General features: G+C 52.7%; 9 protein-coding genes across 9 annotated transcripts; 2 read left to right on the plus strand and 7 right to left on the minus strand.

The window, feature by feature from the left end:
- Positions 1 to 256: 256 nt before the first annotated feature.
- SCP_0412650 (hypothetical protein) lies at positions 257 to 3,009 on the minus strand (the record flags this gene model as incomplete). Its single annotated transcript, XM_027757990.1, has 5 exons — positions 257 to 807; positions 872 to 977; positions 1,039 to 1,473; positions 1,541 to 1,639; positions 1,708 to 3,009. The coding sequence occupies 5 exons, from the start codon at positions 3,007 to 3,009 to the stop codon at positions 257 to 259; spliced, it is 2,493 nt and encodes an 830-aa protein (XP_027613791.1).
- A 639-nt stretch (positions 3,010 to 3,648) lies between these two features.
- Positions 3,649 to 5,411, minus strand: SCP_0412660 (Versiconal hemiacetal acetate reductase; the record flags this gene model as incomplete). Its single annotated transcript, XM_027757991.1, has 14 exons — positions 3,649 to 3,734; positions 3,796 to 3,926; positions 3,976 to 4,023; positions 4,071 to 4,165; positions 4,221 to 4,321; positions 4,376 to 4,390; positions 4,446 to 4,521; positions 4,575 to 4,612; positions 4,675 to 4,741; positions 4,794 to 4,898; positions 4,958 to 5,047; positions 5,107 to 5,143; positions 5,197 to 5,320; positions 5,378 to 5,411. 14 exons carry the CDS (start codon positions 5,409 to 5,411, stop codon positions 3,649 to 3,651), a joined length of 1,047 nt encoding a protein of 348 aa, XP_027613792.1.
- Positions 5,412 to 6,085: 674 nt separating this feature from the next.
- On the plus strand, positions 6,086 to 8,749 carry SCP_0412670 (hypothetical protein; the record flags this gene model as incomplete). The annotated part of the gene is made up of 4 exons (XM_027757992.1): positions 6,086 to 6,226; positions 6,282 to 7,230; positions 7,411 to 7,610; positions 7,667 to 8,749. 4 exons carry the CDS (start codon positions 6,086 to 6,088, stop codon positions 8,747 to 8,749), a joined length of 2,373 nt encoding a protein of 790 aa, XP_027613793.1.
- Positions 8,750 to 10,116: 1,367 nt separating this feature from the next.
- Positions 10,117 to 12,218, minus strand: SCP_0412680 (hypothetical protein; the record flags this gene model as incomplete). Its single annotated transcript, XM_027757993.1, has 5 exons — positions 10,117 to 10,641; positions 10,699 to 10,784; positions 10,849 to 11,338; positions 11,409 to 11,636; positions 11,688 to 12,218. 5 exons carry the CDS (start codon positions 12,216 to 12,218, stop codon positions 10,117 to 10,119), a joined length of 1,860 nt encoding a protein of 619 aa, XP_027613794.1.
- Positions 12,219 to 12,623: 405 nt separating this feature from the next.
- On the minus strand, positions 12,624 to 14,479 carry SCP_0412690 (hypothetical protein; the record flags this gene model as incomplete). Its single annotated transcript, XM_027757994.1, has 7 exons — positions 12,624 to 12,765; positions 12,825 to 13,015; positions 13,086 to 13,231; positions 13,289 to 13,534; positions 13,598 to 13,708; positions 13,774 to 14,320; positions 14,384 to 14,479. The coding sequence occupies 7 exons, from the start codon at positions 14,477 to 14,479 to the stop codon at positions 12,624 to 12,626; spliced, it is 1,479 nt and encodes a 492-aa protein (XP_027613795.1).
- A 200-nt stretch (positions 14,480 to 14,679) lies between these two features.
- On the minus strand, positions 14,680 to 15,389 carry SCP_0412700 (hypothetical protein; the record flags this gene model as incomplete). Its single annotated transcript, XM_027757995.1, has 2 exons — positions 14,680 to 14,853; positions 14,916 to 15,389. The coding sequence occupies 2 exons, from the start codon at positions 15,387 to 15,389 to the stop codon at positions 14,680 to 14,682; spliced, it is 648 nt and encodes a 215-aa protein (XP_027613796.1).
- An 830-nt stretch (positions 15,390 to 16,219) lies between these two features.
- SCP_0412710 (hypothetical protein) lies at positions 16,220 to 18,321 on the minus strand (the record flags this gene model as incomplete). The annotated part of the gene is made up of 5 exons (XM_027757996.1): positions 16,220 to 16,744; positions 16,802 to 16,887; positions 16,952 to 17,441; positions 17,512 to 17,739; positions 17,791 to 18,321. 5 exons carry the CDS (start codon positions 18,319 to 18,321, stop codon positions 16,220 to 16,222), a joined length of 1,860 nt encoding a protein of 619 aa, XP_027613797.1.
- A 405-nt stretch (positions 18,322 to 18,726) lies between these two features.
- On the minus strand, positions 18,727 to 21,492 carry SCP_0412720 (hypothetical protein; the record flags this gene model as incomplete). The annotated part of the gene is made up of 9 exons (XM_027757997.1): positions 18,727 to 18,868; positions 18,928 to 19,118; positions 19,189 to 19,334; positions 19,392 to 19,637; positions 19,701 to 19,811; positions 19,877 to 20,423; positions 20,487 to 20,561; positions 20,864 to 20,956; positions 21,019 to 21,492. 9 exons carry the CDS (start codon positions 21,490 to 21,492, stop codon positions 18,727 to 18,729), a joined length of 2,025 nt encoding a protein of 674 aa, XP_027613798.1.
- A 1,894-nt stretch (positions 21,493 to 23,386) lies between these two features.
- Positions 23,387 to 26,093, plus strand: SCP_0412730 (hypothetical protein; the record flags this gene model as incomplete). The annotated part of the gene is made up of 4 exons (XM_027757998.1): positions 23,387 to 23,548; positions 23,604 to 24,699; positions 24,756 to 24,952; positions 25,008 to 26,093. The coding sequence occupies 4 exons, from the start codon at positions 23,387 to 23,389 to the stop codon at positions 26,091 to 26,093; spliced, it is 2,541 nt and encodes an 846-aa protein (XP_027613799.1).
- Between the last annotated feature and the right edge of the window lie 127 nt (positions 26,094 to 26,220).

Raw genomic sequence — 26,220 nt, forward strand, 5'->3', positions numbered from 1 at the left:
AGTAAATGTCGCTCGGCGGTGATGACAGATTGTCGATGAGCGCCAACGCGAATCCCAAGGGTGATTAGCTAATCTGGCACGTGATCATGTGCTTATATGGTCTTCCTCATTCTATCGTCCAGCCACTGAATGCAGAGGGAGGGTAAATAATTTCTGTTTGGCCACGAAGCACAACTGTTGTACTTCGTGACCAAACAGAGATTACATTGTATATTTACACAAATAAGTTATAAATAATGTTAGGAAAGGCGAGTCTCTAGGAGCTCGTAGGTATATCGAAGGGACTCAAGTCCCAACCAAGATCCAGCGCCCTGTCAAGAGCGCGAGGCAGGACCGGAAGCAACCCCAGGTCGAGAGTGCTGTTATCAGAGTCGGCCCATTTCACCTCGCCGTCCTCCTCATCCTCATTCTCGTCTCCCTCTTGTATCTCTGCTTCTTCTTCGTCTTCTACCGTCTCCTTCTCTTCCCAGCCTGTCGTCCGATTGTCCTCCCAGCCTGTAAAACAATTCTCGCCCCAACCCGCGTCCTTATCTTCTCCCCGGTCGGTATCCTGGTCCTCTTCCCAGGCAGGCACTTCCTTCCCATCCCACCACGACGGCCCCATGTTCTCCACCGTCGAAGCTTGGCTGTCGACTTGCGGGGCATATTCCGACAGGACGAAGCGGAACGCATCTCCGGCTGAAAGGTCCATCCCTCTCTGCTGACTTTGGTTGCGCTCGTAGCCCGTCGAAATCATGAGCGGATGGTCGCTGAACTGCAAAGTCTTCTCTGCTTCGTTAACTTCCGGCCGTGGCGGCTTGTAGTAATCTGCGCATCCAGAAATGACATCAACGATCTGCACACCCACGCGCGAAAAAGTAGTGCTGCTTACGGACGTGTTCGCCCCTCCTCACGCTACCCACGTCGACCCGAGTGAAGTACTCCAGGCTCAACAGCTCTCCCGCCGATGGTCGATTGGCGGGATCTCTCTGTAGCATCTGGGGTTCGAAGCATTGAGATCAGCGTTACGGACTGGCGTCGCGAAGGAGTCCACATTACCTTGCCCACGAGATCGCGCGCAACGTCCGAGTCAAGCAATAATTGAGAGACCCTCTTCTCGATGGCATCCCCTGCCATTTCTTCCCACTGGTCCGTGACCATCTTCCCGTCCTTCTCAACCTCATATCCGAACAGCGCGGCTGAAGGACCAAGTATCTCCGCGAAAACGAGGCCCAAACTGAAGACGTCGACCTTGTAGTTGATCCCTTTTTCCTCGCAGTCGGGATCGCAGGCTTCGGGGGCGTAGTACCCGGGGGTTCCAGCGCGGCAGTCCGGACCCATGATGGGTGTCTCTATGTCATACGACATAATCGTGTGCGCCAGGCCAAAGTCACCGAAGACCAATCTTCCGTCATAAGTCATCAAGATGTTGTCCGGCTTGATGTCCCGGTGTATAATTCCCAGCTCGGTGTGCAAATAATCCAAACCGAGCAACTGAATGGACAAGTATGGCAGTGAGTGCCACGTATCAGCAAATGCAGTAGACCAAGAAGCAGCGTACCAGTTCCGTGCAATATAACCGTGCTTCCTCAGTCTCGATATGTTTATACCCACGCCATAAATGCCCGAGGTGTTGTCTCAGGCTCCGCGGGTATACGTCCTATTGTGCCGCCACAAAGCGTCAGCCGAGAGCCACGTACGAAAACGAACAAAATTTAAGATACGCACCATAACGAAGTAGATATTTTCACAATCCTGCCACGCCGACAGGAGCTGTGTGCAATACGGCGTAGTGCCACTTGCGGCCTTCAATACCTTGAACTCATGCAACGCCCAGTCGCGACCGAATTCATCCGCGTATTGCACGTCCTTGCGCAGAACCTTGATCGCGACCTCGGTCTCGAGCACCTTGTCCTCGGTCTTCCGCTGTCTCCGCGCGAGCATGACGCGCCCGAAGCCGCCTTTCCCGATCCTGCCCAACAATGTGTATGTCGTTTGGTTGGGGTCATCTTTCTTGGTGGGGAATGTCAGGACGGTGGGTTCGGTGGTACGGTGCTCCTCGCTTGCCGGTGAACCTTGTGCAGCGACATCGGGCGCTTGGGTGTTACCCTCACGCGCGTCGGTATGTGGCGGTGGCACAACAGGCCGAGGGACGTCGTCTGCCTTGAGCCAAGGCGCACGCAGACCCGGTGGAGCCGGTATATTGAGCTCCGTAGCTACCCACCCCGAATTATTCCGCAGAGAAGCATAGACATCTAAGTCCTGTGCGACGTCCGTGGAAAGTGCCGCATCCTCCGAAGGCCGGGCCTCGGCGGCCCCTGGGGCGATCCCATGACCCTCGCCGACACCATCTTCGATTGTCGTGGCAGAGGTGGTCGGGCATGCAAACACGCCGCGACGAGCCGCGAGAAGACCGCGCTTTGGTGGTGTGGCGCGCGCCGGTTGGGTGACGATTTCTGTGGGGATCCACTCGGGCGGGGGTGCGCGACGCGAGTGGTTTGGAGCGAAAGGGTCATTGGAACGCGAGCGATGAGGTTGGAGTGGCGACAGTGAGACCTTGACGGGTGAGTTGACCGATTTATGCAGAGCGGCGAAGAGTTTCGTGAATGAGGGGACATCTTTGCCTGGAGTGAGGAGCAGGGGCGAGCGATTAATGGCCGTAGTAGCCAGGGAATATGGGGTGAGGATGAGGCTGCCAGGGGTACCGTTGAACTGCCGTATCGCGACCATGTGCGAGAACGGATATTTGTGTGGCGGTGGCCGAAAGTCCAATACGCGGTGGATAGCGTGGGGTTCGCTATCGAGGAAGTTCTCAACAATGGTGCGGCCAGTATCGTAAAGGTCGAGGGTTGTCTGCATATGTCGGATGACGAGCCTGGTGGTGACGGACATGATGGAGATCTTGGCCAGCAACTCGGGGACGCCTGGTGGCGACGGTGGCACCGGTTTGTCGACCCGCCGAAGCTTAGGGCGTTCAGCGGGGGTAGAGCTGAGGAAGAGTGTGTTTACAATGGCCTTGAAGAAAGACATCGCAGAGAGGGTGGATGTCGCAGTCGGGGAGAAAGGTCAAGGGTGAATGGGGGAAAGAAAGAAAGAGGTTGAGCCTGAAAAGTAGCCACCGCAGCACCTGACAAGCGAATTTGTAATCAACAGTAGGCAAAGCGTAGAAACATACCAAGCGTTACTAGGGAGGATCCGTGAGGCGTGGCCACCGCCACACGAGTACGCTTGAACAATGGTCGGTGCCACTACTAGTACCACGCCACGGCTTCAGGGCCCGCCGTCGTTACTCGTACAACAGAAGGCCTCTTGAACGCAGGGGATTATATCGTTGCATCGCAGCTTGAAGATCCTTCCAGCGGGAAGTAGTACTGATCTCCTCGATTAGGACGCAGGAGGCCAAGGGACGCCACCTAGCTTGAGCGCTTGAGCTTGAGAGTAAGTCACATGACACGCGTTTCTACTATAAGGAGACTCCCCACCAAATGTAGCTGCCAACTGGTCAGTTGAGAACACGTTCGACCTTTGTACTCTTGCGATACCTCGAAGTTCCGCCTCGTCCATGTAATGTCAACGTAATGCTGCGTGGCCGACAATATGTTTTACGTCTCAAACTTACAAATATAGCAAGAGTCGGTTGCTGTCTGAATATGTGCTGTGCCGGACGGTTTACGAATGACCGACAATCTCCTGCGGGACATACGGCTCCTCCAGGTACTTCATCTCATCTTCCGTGAGCGTCACGGACACTCCACCTAGAAAGGATCGTTGGCGTTCTGACCGTCACATTCTTTGCAGGTAATTGACGATACTTACCGATGATATCCTTCAGATTGTCGAGGCTCGTAGTGCCGACAATGGGGGCACTTACGCCATCTTTGGCCAGGCACCAGGCAATTGCGACTTGGGCCATGCTGATGCCCCTCTTTTTGGAAATTTCCTCGACACTGCAGGTATCATGAATACAGCCGTCTCGATAGAAATGGATCCACGTACCGCTTCACAATTTCCGGCGTGCCAACGCCGTTGTAATTTTTCTGAAAGCTGCGTACGACATCTCAGATAAGTTATTTGGACAGCAGATATCGTACAAGTCTGTCTCCCCGCGCTTGGAGTTCTCGGTCAACGGCCTGGCAAGCACTCCACGTCCGAGAGGGGACCAAGGGATCGAGCCTACACCGAACATCTGACGGGAAAAAATGTCGGAGTTAAAATTTCTTAGAAAGACTGGAGTGCCCCACTTTCAGAGTAGGGAACATCTCCCGTTCCTCTTCGCGGTACATCAAGCTATAGTGGTTCTGCATGGCGATGAATGGAGTGAGCTTGTTCTGAATCGCGTAGTCTGCAAAATCTCTCTTAGCCTTTCGAGGCCGCAGCGTGACGCTCTCTGACTTACTCTGCATGGCGTGGACTGACAGACAAAGATTAGAAGACATTTAGACAGAAAATATGGACTCCAGACCCACATTGATAGGCGTGGCAAGAACTCATGCCGATGTAGCGCACGTATCCGGCTTTGACGACGTCATGCAATGCTTGCATCTGAGGGGCGGAATAAAGCTTCCTCATCGTCGTTAACATTGTACAACACTCACTGTCTCCTCGATGGGAGTCTCGTAGTCGAACCGATGGCCTGTAGTATCTCAAAGTTCAGCGCAGACGTCTTAGCAGAAGATAAAGAATAACGGTGCTCACATTGATAGAGATCAATATAGTCAAGCTGAAGACGTTCCAGGCTGGCCTTCACCGCATCAAAAATATGCTGCGACAAATCTCACTGTCAAAGTAACTGGTTATAATAACAATCTGCGTACCTTGCGACTGAGTCCGTGTTGGTTGACCAAGCCGACTTCGTCTGCATTCCGTCCGATCCTAGTGGGGTTGGCGTCCCATCTACCGGATGTAATGGGCATGAAGAGCTATTTAGAATGCTGCAGCTTGTAAGCAGCTCGATATCATAGTGATGAGTGACACTGACCTTCGTCATCACAACGATCTCCTCGCGGGGGAGGTTAAGCTGCTTGATCGCCTTGCCTAGGATGACCTCCGACAAGCCGTTGGAGTATATCTATAGAAATTTTCAATCCGATCGACATTACTTCTAAGGTATGTCAGAAATAAGCCTACATCCGCAGTGTCGAAGGTTTGAACACCGTGCTCGTATCTAGCAGTGCATAAGCCTGAATTCCCTTCTACCACGGGTGAAGAACCACTCACGCAAACTTGATCTGCTTGACAGCCTCCTCCTCATCGAGGACCCACTCCTGCCAGTCCGAGCTGCCATAGGACATGCAACCTAGGATGATCTTGGATACTTTCAGCCCGGAGTTACCCAGACGGACTGCAAACGAAGTGTCTCCGTCGTACTAGCCGCGACACAGAATTCCGATCCTCTCACCATACGGCATTTTCTTTATTTCCAAGGTGGTCATCTTGGGCTGCTACTGAGGTGGGAGATCTGAGAGAGCGCTGTGATGACTGCAAACCGGCTAACTTCTCTGGTATAAGTACGTAGGGAGTCGACTAGTTCTGCCAAACGGATGACGCAACTGCCCTAGTGAGACGCACCTTAGCAATCCCCTCTTGATCCACTCTACGCCCGCGACACGATCAGGTGACCAGAAATTCTGAGTCACGGCCCCACTATTGTCTGTGCTTTGTTTCTCCTTGGGCAAAAACTCTCAATCTTGGTGTTAGATGATAGGTGATCTATGTGGTAGTTATTTATCGCAATCCCGTATCTATTTCTCAGCGATGTTCGTTTTTATATACTAGTAGAGGCTTTGTTATCCCAGTAACGATTGATGATTATTATAAGGTAGTTTGTGTGCATAGCCACTTGCACTTCCGCCAATACGTACATACGTCGTACTAATCAGCGTTGAACGTTCAGCCTCAGCTGGGTTGCTTTGTCATGTCTGTTCCGGCCATCCATTGTCCCGATGTGGCTGGCAGTTCTACCGCGACTTAACTTGTGGCCCGCGCTCTTCTTTTCCAACGGAAACGCCACAACTTGCTACTCTTCTCCATCTACTGTGCTTTCCAATTACCAACTGCTCCCCTATATCCCAGAAGTTCGTCAAGAATGGGTGGACATCTTATTCATATGCTCCCTTCGAAGTTCCTTCACAACTTTGTTCCGAGGCCCGACCCTGCAAGGGCTCAGCCAAAACCTGTGAATTTCAACAGCGCCTTCGAAGGAATGCCTGCGAATGACGTCCCTGAGATTCAGCGTTACGATGAAATGGTATGTAGGGATTCAAATCGACGATGTTGTGGAGATTGATGACCATTCCTCTCAGGTAAGTTGCCTCAATCGAGCAAGTCTCTGTCCCGGATATACGCTGGTCCGTGTCGATACTAAGGCAGACCTGAACGACAGAAGCAAGATTAAGGTTGATGCCGCACTCTTCGACGCCCACATACCGGTCCTGGATGGAAGGCCTCACTGGGCACTGCAGCGACTCGCTTTTCAGTTCAAGCAGCATAGCACCCTGGACGATCCCTTCGAGGACGATAATCCCGAGGACGACGAGTCCATAACCCCCCGACGGATGAAAAACCGAAGACAGACCATCTTCTACTCTGCGATGATGTTTGCTCGTCAACAGCGTTGCTTTGTGTTCACCGTTCTCCTACTTGGCGATTGCGCTCGTATCTTTCGCTGTGATCGTGCAGGTACCATTGTGACGCACCGATTCAACTACAAGAATACAGACTATCTCACCGAATTCCTTTGGCGATTCTCCCACTTAAGGGATGAGCAACAAGGTTACGATCTCTCTGCGGAACTCGTCGAGCATGGCTCTACAGACTACGACCTCATGGAAGAAATGGCACATAAGAAACTACCTATCAATGACTATGCGAGGCAATCTTTCGAGAAGTCCATTGCCGATCCTAGTTGGGCCCGATGGAAGCTGCGCATTGTGTCAGGCATGGAACTCACCAACGTCGATGCAAGGAATGAGGACGATGTGCGATATTTTCTGGTAGGACAGCCTCACTTCCGTGCGTTCGGAATGGCAGGTCGCGGTACACGCGGCTACGTTGCGATCGACTGCAAGGAGAAGAGATTTGTATTTCTCAAGGATGCCTGGCGCGTATATCTTCCTGGCATAGAACAGGAGGGTACCGTCCTCGGCCGTCTGAACAAAGTGAAAGTCACGCACATTCCGACCCTAATGTGTGATGGAGACGTTCTGGAGCAAGCCACAGTGACTCAGTCTTACTGGACGCCATCACGAGACGGTGAGATGAATCCAATCAAGGGGCATATCCATTACCGTCTGGTTGTGGAGGAAGTGTGTCGTCCGCTTTCCGAATTTCGAGACGGTCAAGAACTGGTGAAAATTTTCATCGACTGCATCGATGGCGAGTACCTAATTCATAATGCAGTTGGCTTCATCCACTGACTCACTGTCTACACAGCGCATGAAGAAGCTCTGAAATCGGCTGGAATTATCCATCGTGACTTAAGCTTCGGCAACGTGCTCATCTACGAACGCGGAGTTCTACGACATATCAATGGGGTGAAAAAGAAGAAGATTGAACGTTGTGGGATGCTCTGCGATTGGGAGCTTTCAAAGCCGATGCACGATGACAGTGAGAAGAGACAACCTGACCGCACAGTACGTCCCAACAGAGTTTTCTTCATACCAGTAACTTATCCCTCATCATGCCACAGGGCACTTGGCAGTTTAAGTCTCCGCTCACTCTAGACTTTCCGGAGAAGACCGTGGATGTCCCAGATGAGTTGGAATCATTCTTCCACATCTTCCTGTTCACCGCTTTGCGCTATACCCAAAGCAGCCTGGACGAAGCTGTTGGGCACTTCATGACGGAATACTTTGACGCGGTAGGCTCTGAGGATTGTCATCACTACATGTGTGGAGCGAAGAAACGAGAATGCATGAAAGACGGCAAACTCACATACGGCCACGACGTCGTCGTCTTTCTGCGCAATGATGGCTCGCCTGATCACCCATTCAATCTCATTATCGAGACGATCATGCCATGGTTCGCAGCTCACTACCACATCACTCTACACGACCTGAAGCAAATCAGGCCCCCACCTCCCATTCCGCGACTACCTCGGGACAACCTGCCAGGGACAGGAGCGGCGAAGAGGAAGAGTAGTGATTCCTCTGAGGAGGTCGCGAATGTTGAAGATCTGCCAAAAGAATTCTTCACCAAAGTGTCGGAGAAAAAGAAGCGGAAAGAGGAAGCTCGGAAGCTGAAGGTACACAACAAAGGCGTCACCTCTATCACCTTCCAAGCCGACTCCTCGGATCCGAGGATTGAATCCTTCAGGCCAATTGCTGTCAATCTGAGTACCCACGAGGAGATGTCCGCGTACTTGGCGCATTTGTACTACAACAATGCACTGTGGGCACGCACAGAGAGGGCCGAGGATCAAATCACCCGCGACTACAACCACGCCATGTTTCGACAGAAAGGTCCTGTTATCATCGCACCTACACGCCGGCCCACTAGTAAGCGCCCCCATGATGACGAGGAATCAGGCCCGTCTTCAATATCCAGCAAGCGCCCCAGAACATCCGAGTTCGCGATCCCTCCCCTGCCACATTTCTACAGCAAACGAAGCCTCCCTGATACCTGTGACTCCCCGCCAGACCACGACGTCCTTCCTGCCACTCTTCATGGCGTCGCCTTGCCAGATGGCTTCCGATCCCAATACGGTGCCGTCGACGTGGATCCTCGAGGGTGGCAAGCTTCTGGTCGTAGATTTTCGACCACTCCATATTGAAGACTGCGTTGTGGGCACCTCAGCAGCAGAGAGCTCTCTGCTTTATCCTTTCTAGCTTCTGTCCCTGTAGTGATTGTGCGACGGTAGGATCAACTGTCAATGTGTGATGCGTTTATTCTCGTTCTTTGGGCCGCTCTCTGAGTCTTGGTATTGGACTGATCAAGGCACTTCTTTGTTGCTGTGTTGTGACTATTTTTCAAAGGTATGTTTGCTTTTCGTATTTATGTAGAAGTATTTGTTATCGCAGCAATCAATTGAGATGGGCGGTGTGGAAAGCCGTATAGAAGTAGTCCATGAGTCGACACCTAGCGGAGGTGAGTACTTCGTTCTACCGCGATGATACTGCAACAGTCTACCTCATATCCAACGCATTCCTTGCTGCCTGGGCGACAACGGGCCAACGATAGAACTCTTGAAAGATGGTCCCAATGGTTTTGCGCTAGCAGCTCCACAGTCAGAGCTTGTTATCTCGCAATGAGACAACGCTGCTTACGTTGCGCATGAATGGGTAAACGCACCGAGCTTAGCCCATCTTGCGCACACCGGCTCAATCGTGTTGTCGCCCCAACCATCGTGTTTAACGCCAGTATACTGGATCTTCCTGGTCTCTCAAGATTTACCGTAGCTGCAAATATCAGCACCAGCCATGGGCGCATGGAATATATTCGCCATTTTCAAGATCCCTGCAATTGAGTTGGGATTCTTAGTGCGCCAATCCAGGTTATCTCCAAGCCATTTCTGGATTCAGCTGCCCGCGCCCGCGAACGTCTACTGGGCAACTACAAGAGTGCGCAAACCAGGGCGGCGGGACTGCATGGCGTAGTAGGCGACGTTGGACATCACGGTGCCACACATGTTATCTGCTAGTAAGTGAGCACCCATCGTACATAATTAGACGCGGACATCTCAGCTTATGAGGCTATTCGATGGCACCCCGTTTGTCGGCCCGATGGGCTATAGTTAGCTCTTCGAGTCTCTGGTCCTCGGGCGTGTGGCCCACTGTGACGCGATCACGTGACCTGAAATTACACGGCCAACGGCGGGCTACACCGCGATACCAAGGAGCGACCAATATTGGTCCAGGATTGGTGCAAGACCAATCCGACCAATTTGAACCCTAACCCTAAGTGGCCGCGACCAATCTCGGGGAGCAAAGGTCGCGGGCGTCACGTGCTCTCCCCTACGCTCACCGCGAAGTCGAAATTTGCGCCATCGCGCGAGGATGCACGGCGGGAAAACATTAGGACATGTATTTTAGGGTACAGAAAATTAAAATGAACATAAGTGAGCTGAGCCTTAGAGGCCGAAACAGGGAAGAGCAAAAAAATCGGCAGAAAACTTGAATCTCCCAGTGGCTGCTCCCCGCATCAGACATCCCCGCTCCCCTGCGCGGCAGGGACAATGCTGCCGGGGACGTCCTCGGCATCTTTGAGATAGTCGATGCGCAGGTACTTGATGCCGTTGCGCTCGACGACGAAATTGGCCGCGCGCGCGGGGGATGCAATCTCCAAGGAGCTGTACAGCTCGAACAGGGCCATGCCGTCATCGTAGACCTTCAAGCGCTTGGACAGCAGTGTCGCGTACGCGGTGTACTCCATCGACAGCGCGCCACCGGTCCCCTTGCGAACAACCAGCTGTTCGTACATGTGTTCGACCGTCCTCAGGAACACGTCCGGATGGAAGTGCGTGCCGCCCGAGAAGATACCGCGCGGCTGTGGGAACTCGGGTGGGTCTTCTGTGATGGTTTCCGGTGTGCCATTCACAGTCCTTTCGACCTTCTTGGGCTTCTGCCTGACGCCGTCCATGCAGTAAGCTCTGTTGTGGTTCTCGCGCGAGCCCTTCATGCCTGGATACATGATGGCCCGGCAGCGCGTGCAGGTATGCGTCTTTCGCTGTGCGAACGTTGGCGTCAGAGAACGCGCCTCAGCGCAGTGCCGGGGATCACTCACCGTCTTGCCATCACCGTTCTCAACCTTCGTCAGTGTGACCGCGAGGCAGTGCTTCATCCAGAATGCCTCCGTGTTGGTACGCTTCGCTGATGGAGCAAGTAAGTGCCTGGCAGGGGCATCCACCGCGCTGCAAGAGAGAGCACGACTCACAGGTATAGTCTTTCGCAATGATGCGCGCCAGGATCTTCGGCTCAAGCTCGCCGAGTTTTTCCATGAGAGCACGGGGAGTCTTCCTTGCCATTGGGAGCCCCCGGGACTTGGTCAGCTCCTCAAGGCGAGCATTGTAGGCCTCTGCCGCGGCGACCCACTTGGCTGGAGTCATGTTGAACGAGGCCCACTTGCCCTCGGCCCTCATATCCATAAATAAGTAAAACTCCGAGTCGGCAGAAATACTAAGTGAGCTTGGGTTGATCCCAGTCACAACCGAGAAGAGCCGCTGCGAACGCGAGGGCCCGCTGATTTGCACGACCGGGAGCATGTGCGGCTCCTCTGGTACCAGTTCTGACTGCACCGAGGTGTTGACCGTGTGCGACACGAGAGCAGGGCCGGGGACTTTGGTGAGCAGTGTGGCAGACATAGCAGGCCTTTGTGACACAAAGAACGGGTGTATGGACTTGTTTCCGGGCTGCATTCTGGCGGACTTTTTTTTGGTGTGATGCCATATTAGTCTACTTGTGTGCCGCAGAATGACTGGTGACATGAAAACTCACCGGAACATTTTTTGTGATTTTCCTTGATGTCTTCAGTCTCTTGCTCGACCCCGCACTGCTCGGTTGCGGCTGGTCGTACCGTTCCGCCACGTTTGCATCGCTAGCCTTGCGCTTCGATGGTGCATGCAGCGACTGGTCGGGTGAGTATCGGGCGTTCGTAACGGCTGTTGTGGTGTCTTCAAATGTATCCGATGTGAGAGCCTGTGCTTCCCGAGGTCCACTCAGTTGCTGATAGATGCCGGTGAGTCATTGCAGGCTCAATTACATGAGTGAACTGACCTTTTCTTTCCCCTTCCGTGTAACAGAGGGAGCGGCTCCTACAACTTCGATGTCGCTGTCCTCAGTAGGCTGAGTAGTCATCTCCGAGAAAGTGACAGTTATTTCGCTGGACTCGGCATCCAAGTCGATCACAGTCGGCATTACCGTGCGCGAAGCCGGCTCTGTGCACAGGGCTGTAGGCCTCAGGGCTTGATCATCAGGCAAAACAGAAGGAGCAGGAGGGCAGTCGCTTGTGCCCTCGATGAGCCCGATGGCAGGCTTGGTTGGAGGAGAATCGATGGGCAGCGGCTGCAGACGAAGTGCGGGGTCAATAGCAAGCTCTCGAAGGATAAGGTCAGCACTGGCATCGTCGTGCAGAGAGAGGTCCAGCAAGTCTTCATCGAGCTCGTCCTTGACTGTGCAGGTGAGGTGGTGGTACGTCGTCGCATACTCTGCCTTCACAAGCCCGAACTTCTCGCCGCTGTCGACAACCTGCATGGTGGGCAGGCGCGACAGCCCGCGGGACTTCACGATCTCCGCATCCTCGATCATGGAGTTCCACAGCCTCGCGATACCGTCGACAAGATGGATGTGATGTGAACCGTGTGTTGAAGCCAAAAACTTGTCGATCGAGTCATGGCCTGCATTGAAGACCACTCGGATGTTGCGCCGCAAGACGTGATCATGGCCGAGAGCAGTAAGAACTTCTAAACCGCTCGCGTGGGACCGCTGGAGGTTGTTCCAACCTTTGTGAGAGCCTTCGATCCGGCTCCCATCTGACACGACATCTTGATAGGCACGTACAAGGCAGCCCTTCTTCACATGCCCAAGTTGCTCCGCATGGACCTGTCACAAGTCAGCTGCATCTGAAGATAGGCTGGGAACCACCCTCACCTTTGGTGCGGCTGCACTCCAGACATCACCGTGGTTTTGCCACTTCTCGTACACGCACACCACTCATCTCTCTTGCTCTGCCCTGCTCCAGTAGACGGCACGATTGTACTTGTCTGCCGTAGTCTTGAGGATCGCGCCGACCAAATCTCGTGCGACCGCCCCACGGAGCGAATTCTTGGTGCCGCCGATAATGCATGCAAGGTATCTTTCAAAGCAGTCTTAGCAATTTTTCTTGGCAGCACAGGCATAACAGAGGATAGTTACCTTCCGACAAAGTGCCAGACATCAAGCACGACATCTATTTCTGGCAGCGCCTTTTTGATGGACTTGCGCACATGGCAGCAGTTGTCGACCACCGCCAGCACAGGATCAGGGACCTGCAGCAACTCGCCGCGCCGCTTGAGACCTGCTAATACCTCTGCGATCTCAGACGTCGATTGCGACTGGCAGAAACGCTATGGCGGAAGAAGTCATCATCTGTTCATGGTATCAAGATCAAAAAAAAACCTCGGAGCAGGTACGTACCCAGGATATGATCTCATTGACCTCGTTGATGACGCTCAGAATTCCACCCTTCAACACCTTGATGCGGTTCTGCTTCTTCTCGACAACGGTCACCAAGCTCGCCTTTCCTGCCGCACGGAAGGTATTGTCGAGAGAGATGGATGTTGCTGTATAAGCAACAATTCAATCTCTGATGTGCATGGTGCATGGACGGCAACACTTACCGCTCAATGTACGAAGGTATGTCTCTGACTCTGGTTGCCGTGTTTTCTCACTGAATTTATTGAAGATATCAGTGATCAAGTCATCCGTGATCGAGCGATCACAGTAGCCCGCGACGATTTCGCCCGGCTTTGAGAACTTGCGCAGTGGCGGAGGATCGACCAGGCTCATGTTTTTCGTCTCCTGTCGCAACTGAAAGTATCGCAAGTACACGAGTCTCTCTCTGTGGTATTCAAGGAGGTGAAGCTCTGTGCAGTGCACACCGAGAGGTCATCATTGGTGTCGAGCAGTGACACGGTGTGGAAACTTACGTCTGACATTCTCGGCAAGCCCCGCAGACGTCGTTGAAGGACGCAGTTCAACGATGAGGTCAAATAACTCGCGCGTGACCGCGCAGCGCCTGAGGAAGTATGGGATGCTGGCTGGAGACAGTGCAGATCAAAAGGTAAGCCATTACATGCATGCCATGGCATTCCATGATGCTTACATGGTATTTCCCAGTGGTCCCGACGCTGCCAAAACAGGTGGCTTGTCGTCGTGAAGCAGTACGCTCCGTCGGAGTCTTCATTGGTACCGCTTCGTTCCGCGGTGCGTTTCTCGCACTCCTTGCACCGCAACTGATACCCAATTGCAGTCTCCTCTCGAAACAGACCATGCACCTCGCGATGGCCGGTAGCAGCCCATTGGATCCATTTAACATCACCGGAATCACACTGCGGGCATTGTGTGATCTCGGGGAAGTAGAATGGATGGACAATGGTAACTGGCTTAAGGTACGTCGTCTCCGGCATGATTTCGGGTGTTGCGCTGCGCTTTGCTATATCCAGGTACGTCGGCGGTACGAAGCGCGGTCCGTAGAGTGGGAGATCTCTGCGAAGACTGCGCTCTGTTGCGAGCTTTGCATTTCCATGGGCTTTTATGCGCTCGTGAACAAAGTTCACATATTCCACAACGTGAGCCTCCCACTCCAGCTGTTCTGCATACTGTGACTGCGAGACGCGCGCTCTCTTCCAGGCTTCGCACTGGCGTTCAACCTGCATAGGAGAGCAGGAATCCGTGAGCCCTCATCGTTCCTTCGTGTAATATATTTTTCAGACCTTTTTCGCCCATTCAGCTTCAAAGTTTCGCTTCTCAAGAGGTGCGAGCGAGCTCTTCAGCTGCGCGAGCACAGTCTTCGGATCGAATGATGACATGGCAGAGTGAAAGTGCAAGATGCTTGTTCAGGGGTACACCACTTACGTCTTGCTCAGATGTATGTCGGCAACTGCTATTTTAAATCTGCGAGGCTCGGCTAGCATAGATTACTCCTCACTACCTAATGCAACAAATGTATTGTAGTTATGTAGACATAGCAATACAAATGGAACAATATTCTGAGAGAAGTACAGTACAATCAGACCTCGGCAATGCTAATTAAGTGGGCATACAAATATTTCTCGCCGCACTGCTCAACAGAGTAAAGGGTGAACAGCACCTGTACGGGCTTCCCGAATGGCACTTCGGAGATAGAGGTCGGTGCAGTCTGCTTTCCCTTGCGATTGAAGAGTGGAAAGTCTGCTATCATGTCCTGCAAACGGTGTTCAGAAATATAATGCCTACCAGAGTGGACCTGAATGAAAAAATGCTCACCTCTGAAGCCCGAGGGCGCCATCCCACTTGGAGTTGCATGAAATCAATGCTGGGCGGATCCATGCGAACATGCCTGAGAAGATGGAGGAGAGACTCTGGCCCCATCTCCGCGATTTTCGTGATGGCTCGCATAGCCTTCCTCCAATCAGCACACGACAAGATGTCGGGTAAGGGCTCAATCCAGCATGAGACGGCTGGTGAACCATCACCAGGCTCGGGATAATGTTCCGAGTCTCCATGGGTGGTGAGGTAGCAGTCCTGAATGGCAATCTGGCCCATCACTTCAAAGAGTATTCCTGACGGGATCTTTTCAGATGTGCTCGGAGACTGCTCCAGCTGAAGATGGATGCAGCAAAGTGAATGTCCACTTTTCACGGGACTAAATACAATATTCTTGAGGCGGTGGTTGTCGAAGTGGTCAGTGAGGTCGAAATAAACCTTCTCCTCGAGGACGTTGAAAAGTGGATGTGTCATCGTGTTTGTCAAATGAGGGAGAGTGCATGCAGTACGAGTGCAGTCTCACAATAGGGGTGAGCACTTGCGGTGTCGATTACATGCTCCAACGATGGTCGGTGTGTCCACCGACACATCACGCAGTGTTTGCCATTGGTTTCACGGACAGCATCTGCAAATGCGCCGGTGTTCTCGAACTTGGTGAGCATCTTACTTACTGATAGGCGAGGCTTCGCGAAGCACCCGGAAATGGTAATTAAGTTCGAGTCCGCGGTGCTTACTAGGTTCGAAAATTCTATGCTCTCAAGCTGTAGGATCAGTCAGAATGTTGCCCAGTACTTGTTACATAGTCACAGAACCTCTATGTAAGAGAATTGGTGTTCAGACATGGAGCCGAACGCAACAGAGTTGAGTAGGCATGGAAGAATTCCTTGGTACCTTTTCCTCAGCCACTCGGAGAAGTCCTTGGCTTTTCCGGCCCGCCTTCGGCGGGCAAAATCCTTGCAATGACCAATTTGCCACGGCGGGCTACACCGCGATACCAAGGAGCGACCAATATTGGTCCAGGATTGGTGCAAGACCAATCCGACCAATTTGAACCCTAACCCTAAGTGGCCGCGACCAATCTCGGGGAGCAAAGGTCGCGGGCGTCACGTGCTCTCCCCTACGCTCACCGCGAAGTCGAAATTTGCGCCATCGCGCGAGGATGCACGGCGGGAAAACATTAGGACATGTATTTTAGGGTACAGAAAATTAAAATGAACATAAGTGAGCTGAGCCTTAGAGGCCGAAACAGGGAAGAGCAAAAAAATCGGCAGAAAACTTGAATCTCCCAGTGGCTGCTCCCCGCATCAGACATCCCCGCTCCCCTGCGCGGCAGGGACAATGCTGCCGGGGACGTCCTCGGCATCTTTGAGATAGTCGATGCGCAGGTACTTGATGCCGTTGCGCTCGACGACGAAATTGGCCGCGCGCGCGGGGGATGCAATCTCCAAGGAGCTGTACAGCTCGAACAGGGCCATGCCGTCATCGTAGACCTTCAAGCGCTTGGACAGCAGTGTCGCGTACGCGGTGTACTCCATCGACAGCGCGCCACCGGTCCCCTTGCGAACAACCAGCTGTTCGTACATGTGTTCGACCGTCCTCAGGAACACGTCCGGATGGAAGTGCGTGCCGCCCGAGAAGATACCGCGCGGCTGTGGGAACTCGGGTGGGTCTTCTGTGATGGTTTCCGGTGTGCCATTCACAGTCCTTTCGACCTTCTTGGGCTTCTGCCTGACGCCGTCCATGCAGTAAGCTCTGTTGTGGTTCTCGCGCGAGCCCTTCATGCCTGGATACATGATGGCCCGGCAGCGCGTGCAGGTATGCGTCTTTCGCTGTGCGAACGTTGGCGTCAGAGAACGCGCCTCAGCGCAGTGCCGGGGATCACTCACCGTCTTGCCATCACCGTTCTCAACCTTCGTCAGTGTGACCGCGAGGCAGTGCTTCATCCAGAATGCCTCCGTGTTGGTACGCTTCGCTGATGGAGCAAGTAAGTGCCTGGCAGGGGCATCCACCGCGCTGCAAGAGAGAGCACGACTCACAGGTATAGTCTTTCGCAATGATGCGCGCCAGGATCTTCGGCTCAAGCTCGCCGAGTTTTTCCATGAGAGCACGGGGAGTCTTCCTTGCCATTGGGAGCCCCCGGGACTTGGTCAGCTCCTCAAGGCGAGCATTGTAGGCCTCTGCCGCGGCGACCCACTTGGCTGGAGTCATGTTGAACGAGGCCCACTTGCCCTCGGCCCTCATATCCATAAATAAGTAAAACTCCGAGTCGGCAGAAATACTAAGTGAGCTTGGGTTGATCCCAGTCACAACCGAGAAGAGCCGCTGCGAACGCGAGGGCCCGCTGATTTGCACGACCGGGAGCATGTGCGGCTCCTCTGGTACCAGTTCTGACTGCACCGAGGTGTTGACCGTGTGCGACACGAGAGCAGGGCCGGGGACTTTGGTGAGCAGTGTGGCAGACATAGCAGGCCTTTGTGACACAAAGAACGGGTGTATGGACTTGTTTCCGGGCTGCATTCTGGCGGACTTTTTTTTGGTGTGATGCCATATTAGTCTACTTGTGTGCCGCAGAATGACTGGTGACATGAAAACTCACCGGAACATTTTTTGTGATTTTCCTTGATGTCTTCAGTCTCTTGCTCGACCCCGCACTGCTCGGTTGCGGCTGGTCGTACCGTTCCGCCACGTTTGCATCGCTAGCCTTGCGCTTCGATGGTGCATGCAGCGACTGGTCGGGTGAGTATCGGGCGTTCGTAACGGCTGTTGTGGTGTCTTCAAATGTATCCGATGTGAGAGCCTGTGCTTCCCGAGGTCCACTCAGTTGCTGATAGATGCCGGTGAGTCATTGCAGGCTCAATTACATGAGTGAACTGACCTTTTCTTTCCCCTTCCGTGTAACAGAGGGAGCGGCTCCTACAACTTCGATGTCGCTGTCCTCAGTAGGCTGAGTAGTCATCTCCGAGAAAGTGACAGTTATTTCGCTGGACTCGGCATCCAAGTCGATCACAGTCGGCATTACCGTGCGCGAAGCCGGCTCTGTGCACAGGGCTGTAGGCCTCAGGGCTTGATCATCAGGCAAAACAGAAGGAGCAGGAGGGCAGTCGCTTGTGCCCTCGATGAGCCCGATGGCAGGCTTGGTTGGAGGAGAATCGATGGGCAGCGGCTGCAGACGAAGTGCGGGGTCAATAGCAAGCTCTCGAAGGATAAGGTCAGCACTGGCATCGTCGTGCAGAGAGAGGTCCAGCAAGTCTTCATCGAGCTCGTCCTTGACTGTGCAGGTGAGGTGGTGGTACGTCGTCGCATACTCTGCCTTCACAAGCCCGAACTTCTCGCCGCTGTCGACAACCTGCATGGTGGGCAGGCGCGACAGCCCGCGGGACTTCACGATCTCCGCATCCTCGATCATGGAGTTCCACAGCCTCGCGATACCGTCGACAAGATGGATGTGATGTGAACCGTGTGTTGAAGCCAAAAACTTGTCGATCGAGTCATGGCCTGCATTGAAGACCACTCGGATGTTGCGCCGCAAGACGTGATCATGGCCGAGAGCAGTAAGAACTTCTAAACCGCTCGCGTGGGACCGCTGGAGGTTGTTCCAACCTTTGTGAGAGCCTTCGATCCGGCTCCCATCTGACACGACATCTTGATAGGCACGTACAAGGCAGCCCTTCTTCACATGCCCAAGTTGCTCCGCATGGACCTGTCACAAGTCAGCTGCATCTGAAGATAGGCTGGGAACCACCCTCACCTTTGGTGCGGCTGCACTCCAGACATCACCGTGGTTTTGCCACTTCTCGTACACGCACACCACTCATCTCTCTTGCTCTGCCCTGCTCCAGTAGACGGCACGATTGTACTTGTCTGCCGTAGTCTTGAGGATCGCGCCGACCAAATCTCGTGCGACCGCCCCACGGAGCGAATTCTTGGTGCCGCCGATAATGCATGCAAGGTATCTTTCAAAGCAGTCTTAGCAATTTTTCTTGGCAGCACAGGCATAACAGAGGATAGTTACCTTCCGACAAAGTGCCAGACATCAAGCACGACATCTATTTCTGGCAGCGCCTTTTTGATGGACTTGCGCACATGGCAGCAGTTGTCGACCACCGCCAGCACAGGATCAGGGACCTGCAGCAACTCGCCGCGCCGCTTGAGACCTGCTAATACCTCTGCGATCTCAGACGTCGATTGCGACTGGCAGAAACGCTATGGCGGAAGAAGTCATCATCTGTTCATGGTATCAAGATCAAAAAAAAACCTCGGAGCAGGTACGTACCCAGGATATGATCTCATTGACCTCGTTGATGACGCTCAGAATTCCACCCTTCAACACCTTGATGCGGTTCTGCTTCTTCTCGACAACGGTCACCAAGCTCGCCTTTCCTGCCGCACGGAAGGTATTGTCGAGAGAGATGGATGTTGCTGTATAAGCAACAATTCAATCTCTGATGTGCATGGTGCATGGACGGCAACACTTACCGCTCAATGTACGAAGGTATGTCTCTGACTCTGGTTGCCGTGTTTTCTCACTGAATTTATTGAAGATATCAGTGATCAAGTCATCCGTGATCGAGCGATCACAGTAGCCCGCGACGATTTCGCCCGGCTTTGAGAACTTGCGCAGTGGCGGAGGATCGACCAGGCTCATGTTTTTCGTCTCCTGTCGCAACTGAAAGTATCGCAAGTACACGAGTCTCTCTCTGTGGTATTCAAGGAGGTGAAGCTCTGTGCAGTGCACACCGAGAGGTCATCATTGGTGTCGAGCAGTGACACGGTGTGGAAACTTACGTCTGACATTCTCGGCAAGCCCCGCAGACGTCGTTGAAGGACGCAGTTCAACGATGAGGTCAAATAACTCGCGCGTGACCGCGCAGCGCCTGAGGAAGTATGGGATGCTGGCTGGAGACAGTGCAGATCAAAAGGTAAGCCATTACATGCATGCCATGGCATTCCATGATGCTTACATGGTATTTCCCAGTGGTCCCGACGCTGCCAAAACAGGTGGCTTGTCGTCGTGAAGCAGTACGCTCCGTCGGAGTCTTCATTGGTACCGCTTCGTTCCGCGGTGCGTTTCTCGCACTCCTTGCACCGCAACTGATACCCAATTGCAGTCTCCTCTCGAAACAGACCATGCACCTCGCGATGGCCGGTAGCAGCCCATTGGATCCATTTAACATCACCGGAATCACACTGCGGGCATTGTGTGATCTCGGGGAAGTAGAATGGATGGACAATGGTAACTGGCTTAAGGTACGTCGTCTCCGGCATGATTTCGGGTGTTGCGCTGCGCTTTGCTATATCCAGGTACGTCGGCGGTACGAAGCGCGGTCCGTAGAGTGGGAGATCTCTGCGAAGACTGCGCTCTGTTGCGAGCTTTGCATTTCCATGGGCTTTTATGCGCTCGTGAACAAAGTTCACATATTCCACAACGTGAGCCTCCCACTCCAGCTGTTCTGCATACTGTGACTGCGAGACGCGCGCTCTCTTCCAGGCTTCGCACTGGCGTTCAACCTGCATAGGAGAGCAGGAATCCGTGAGCCCTCATCGTTCCTTCGTGTAATATATTTTTCAGACCTTTTTCGCCCATTCAGCTTCAAAGTTTCGCTTCTCAAGAGGTGCGAGCGAGCTCTTCAGCTGCGCGAGCACAGTCTTCGGATCGAATGATGACATGGCAGAGTGAAAGTGCAAGATGCTTGTTCAGGGGTACACCACTTACGTCTTGCTCAGATGTATGTCGGCAACTGCTATTTTAAATCTGCGAGGCTCGGCTAGCATAGATTACTCCTCACTACCTAATGCAACAAATGTATTGTAGTTATGTAGACATAGCAATACAAATGGAACAATATTCTGAGAGAAGTACAGTACAATCAGACCTCGGCAATGCTAATTAAGTGGGCATACAAATATTTCTCGCCGCACTGCTCAACAGAGTAAAGGGTGAACAGCACCTGTACGGGCTTCCCGAATGGCACTTCGGAGATAGAGGTCGGTGCAGTCTGCTTTCCCTTGCGATTGAAGAGTGGAAAGTCTGCTATCATGTCCTGCAAACGGTGTTCAGAAATATAATGCCTACCAGAGTGGACCTGAATGAAAAAATGCTCACCTCTGAAGCCCGAGGGCGCCATCCCACTTGGAGTTGCATGAAATCAATGCTGGGCGGATCCATGCGAACATGCCTGAGAAGATGGAGGAGAGACTCTGGCCCCATCTCCGCGATTTTCGTGATGGCTCGCATAGCCTTCCTCCAATCAGCACACGACAAGATGTCGGGTAAGGGCTCAATCCAGCATGAGACGGCTGGTGAACCATCACCAGGCTCGGGATAATGTTCCGAGTCTCCATGGGTGGTGAGGTAGCAGTCCTGAATGGCAATCTGGCCCATCACTTCAAAGAGTATTCCTGACGGGATCTTTTCAGATGTGCTCGGAGACTGCTCCAGCTGAAGATGGATGCAGCAAAGTGAATGTCCACTTTTCACGGGACTAAATACAATATTCTTGAGGCGGTGGTTGTCGAAGTGGTCAGTGAGGTCGAAATAAACCTTCTCCTCGAGGACGTTGAAAAGTGGATGTGTCATCGTGTTTGTCAAATGAGGGAGAGTGCATGCAGTACGAGTGCAGTCTCACAATAGGGGTGAGCACTTGCGGTGTCGATTACATGCTCCAACGATGGTCGGTGTGTCCACCGACACATCACGCAGTGTTTGCCATTGGTTTCACGGACAGCATCTGCAAATGCGCCGGTGTTCTCGAACTTGGTGAGCATCTTACTTACTGATAGGCGAGGCTTCGCGAAGCACCCGGAAATGGTAATTAAGTTCGAGTCCGCGGTGCTTACTAGGTTCGAAAATTCTATGCTCTCAAGCTGTAGGATCAGTCAGAATGTTGCCCAGTACTTGTTACATAGTCACAGAACCTCTATGTAAGAGAATTGGTGTTCAGACATGGAGCCGAACGCAACAGAGTTGAGTAGGCATGGAAGAATTCCTTGGTACCTTTTCCTCAGCCACTCGGAGAAGTCCTTGGCTTTTCCGGCCCGCCTTCGGCGGGCAAAATCCTTGCAATGACCAATTTGCCCAACGGCGGCACAGTGCAGTAAATAATGGACATCAGCGCTAAGGAGGAAGTCATAGTACTAACCTGATAGTCAATCATGACGGCTGCAGACAGCCTCTGCTCTTCCACACTAATACCAGCACGGAGTGTACAGTATATGTGTACCAAACATGAAGGTCGGAAACGGATTGAGCATTTGCACATGTTAAAAGAGCGATTTGACCAGCGACATTCCAACGACTGTAATTTCGAGGAATTTTGACCAGGGAATGGAGCCTCTTGAGCCCAAGGATATCGATGTGAAGTGACAAATCGAACGAACAACAATGACCCTTGCAATGTCACGCACCCATCAATCCTGTGAGTAGAAGACTTCACCGTGTGTCCATGTGCATCCTGTAGTTCGTGAACAATGGCCTGCAAGCGGAGAGCGCAGTAGAGAGGAAGGGACAAATCCGCCATCACCCAGCTGCGCTCCACATGCTCGGAGTCAACACGAGGACTGACACAGAAAGAAGGGGTCTTATTGACGACAGGCCAGCTCCTGTAAATCGGGCATGTACTCCACTGGAGTATATGCCCAATTTGCAGGAGCTGGCACAGCGTCGTGCATAATTTGATCCACGTCGAGATGACCCTGAAGCTGAGGATCAGACTTTGAAAGGAAGCAAGAAAAAGGGACAGTCTGCGCGCTGGTTCACGAGGTATATACAACTTTAGATCGAACGGCGAGCACGTACACTCCTCCAGCGACACACGAGGCCGAATAGAAATGACGGGCATGCAAGACACACGAGGCCGAATATGTGGCTGACTCGAGTTCAACCCAAATGACGAACGACTCGACAAAGTTACCACAATAGATTGACTGAATCCGGTGTTTCCCTTGGGAGAATATTTACGACCGCAGCCGTTGGCCAGAAGAATTTATACCTGAGCCACAATATTTTTCTCAGTTAAATACTGCGTCACGCAAGCGCTTGTCACGCCCAGTCACCGTTGCACGTGTTCATCCCAACTCGGACAGCCTCTTCAACTTGTACTTGTCCTCTTCAACTCCCCGCCTCAAACTTTCAGTTTGTTCGTGTTTTTCCTGGTTTAATCTACGCAGTAGGCCTTTCCATTATGGCATCTTTCAGCCGAGACCATGCTGACCGCTCGGCCATCCAACAACAGTTCATTGTCCCCGTGTGGCCACGCAGAGTTAAAAGAATCGCGCTCTCACTTCACGAGGTCAGCATCATAACTTGCTACTACTCTCTATAAACTCTTACGTTCTATCTCTCTACAATGTCTTATCGATCTCCAGCGACTGCCCCTTCTTTCACAAGTTCCCCAGCTAAAACCAAGCGCGCTGTTGATTACGTGACAGGATTTCAACCCGTCGACGGAAAACGTGTCCAGCTTCGTCAAGAAATGGGTGGCAAATTTATGCAAATAGCTCCTGCCAAGTTTCTCGACACCTTCGTTCCAAGGCCTGACCCGGCAAGGGCTCAGCCGAAGGCGGTGAATTTCAACAGCGCCTTCGAAGGAATGCCCGCGAACGACGTCCCTGAGATCCAATATTACGATGCAATGGTATGTATTGACTTGAATCTACGATGTTCTGGAGATTGATGACCATTTCTATCAGGTGAATTGCGTCAATCGTGCAAGTCTCTGTCCAGGATATAGGCTGGTGCGTGTCGATACCAAGGCAGACCTGGACGACAACAGCCGGTATAAGGTGGATGCCGCACTCTTTGACGTGCAAGCGCCGGTCCATGACGGAAGGCCCCACTGGGCACTACAGCGGCTCTCTTTTGAGTTCAAACGACATAGCACCCAGGACGATCCCTTCGAGGACGACGGACCCGAGGAGGACGAAGAGGACGTCTGCGGTGCTACTGAGTCCAAAACTGGTCGACGCAGAAAAAACCGAGGTCAGATCGTCTCGTACGCTGCGATGATGTTTGCTCGTCAACAGCGTTGCTTTGTGTTCACCGTTCTTCTACTTGGCGATTGCGCTCGTATCTTTCGCTGGGATCGTGCAGGTGCTATTGTGACGCACCGATTCAACTACAAGAATACAGACTATCTCACTGAATTCCTCTGGCGATTCTCTCACTTAGAGGAACAGCAACAAGGTTACGACCTCTCCGCAGAACTGGTCGAACCTGGCTCGACAGACTACAAGCTCATGAACGACATGGCACATAAGAAGCTACCTGTCAATGACTACGCGAGGCAATCTTTCGAGAAGTCCATTGCCGATCCTAGTTGGGCCCGATGGAAGCTGCGCATTGTGTCAGGCATGGAACTCACCAACGTCAATGCCACGAACGAGGACGATGTGCGATATTTTCTAGTGGGAAAACCTCACTTCAAGGCGTTCGGAATGGCAGGTCGTGGTACACGCGGCTACGTTGCGATCGACTGCAAGGAGAAGAGATTTGTATTTCTCAAAGACGCATGGCGCGTGAATCTTCCTGGCATAGAACAGGAGGGTACTGTCCTCGACCGCCTGAACAATGTGAAAGTCACGAAAATTCCGACCCTAGTGTGTCATGGGGACGTTCCGGAGCAAGCCACAGTGACTCAGTCATACTGGACACCCTCACAAGACGGTGAGATGAATCCAATCAAGGGGCATATCCATTACCGTCTGGTTGTGGTGGAGGTGTGTCGTCCGCTTTCCGATTTTCGAGACGGTCAAGAGCTGGTGAAAGTTTTCCTCGACTGCATCGATGGCGAGTCCTAGTTCATAATGCGGTTGGCTTCATCCACTGACGCACTGTCTACACAGCGCACGAAGAAGCTATGAAATCGGCTGGAATTATCCATCGTGACTTAAGCTTTGGCAACGTGCTCATCTACGAACGCGGAGTTCGACAAGATATCGGTGGAGTGAAAAAGAAAAAGATTGTACATTGCGGGATGCTCTGTGATTGGGAGCTTTCAAAGCCGATGCATGAAGACAGCGAGAGACAGCCTGATCGCACAGTACGTTACCTGGAATATTCTTCACAGCTGTAACTTATCTCTTCTAACCTCGCAGGGCACTTGGCAGTTCATGTCTACGCTCACTCTAGACTATCCGGACAAGACCGTGGATGTCCCAGATGAGTTGGAATCATTCTTCCACGTCTTCCTGTTCACCGCCTTGCGCTATACCAGAAGCAATCTGGACAGAGCTGTTGGGCGCTTCATGACGGAGTACTTTGACGCGGTAGGCTCTGAGGATTGTCATCACTACATGTGTGGAGAGAAGAAACGACAATGCATGGAGCGTGGCAAACTCACATACGGCCACGACGACGTCGTCTTTCAGCGCAATGATGGCTCGCCTGATCACCCATTCAATCTCATTATCGAGACGATCATGCCATGGCTCGCAGCTCACTACCACGTCACTCTACACGACCTGAAGCAAATCAGGCCCCCACCTCCCATTCCGCGACTACCTCTGGACAACCTGCCAGGGACAGAAGCAGCGAAGAGGAAGGGTACTGATTCCTGTGAGGAGGTCGCGAACGTTGAAGATCTGCCAGACGAATTCTTCACCGACGAGTCGGAGAACGAGAAGCGGAAAGAAGAAGTTCGGAAGCTGCAGGTACAGAACAAGGGCGCCACCTCTATCACCCTCCAAGCCGCCTCGTCGGATCCGAGGATTGAATCCTTGAGGCCAATTGCTGTCAACCTGAGTACCCACGAGAAGATGTCCGCGTACTTGGCGGAGTTGTACTACAACAACGAACTGTGGGCGCACACAGAGAGGGCAGAGGACCAAATCCCCCGTAACTACAGCTATGCCAGGTTTCAACGACAAGATCCTGTTTTCATCGCACCTACAAGCCGGCCCACCAGTAAGCGCCCCCATGACGACGAGGATTCAGGACCGTCTTCAATTTCCAGCAAGCGTCCCAGAACATCCGAGTTCGCGATCCCTCCCCCGCCACATTTCTACCGCAAACGAAATCCCCACACCTGCGACTCTCCGCCATACCGCAATGACGTTCCTACCGCCTTTCAGGGCATCGCTTCGCCAGACGGGGTCCAATCCAAAAACGTCGACGTTGACATGGATGCTCGAGGCGGGCAGCCTTCGTGTCCGAGTCTTAGATTTTCAACTACCCCATATTGAAGACGGTGCTAGTCGCGCCTTAGCAGCAGAGAGCTGTATTTTGGCCCCTCCAGCTTGTGCGCCCGTTGTGAGAGTACAGTACGATGGTAGGGTCAGCTGTTTATGTGTGATGTAATTTTTTTTTCCT

This window comes from Sparassis crispa (genome assembly GCF_003851025.1).
Source record: "Sparassis crispa DNA, contig_000003F, whole genome shotgun sequence".
NCBI lineage: Eukaryota > Fungi > Basidiomycota > Agaricomycetes > Polyporales > Sparassidaceae > Sparassis > Sparassis crispa.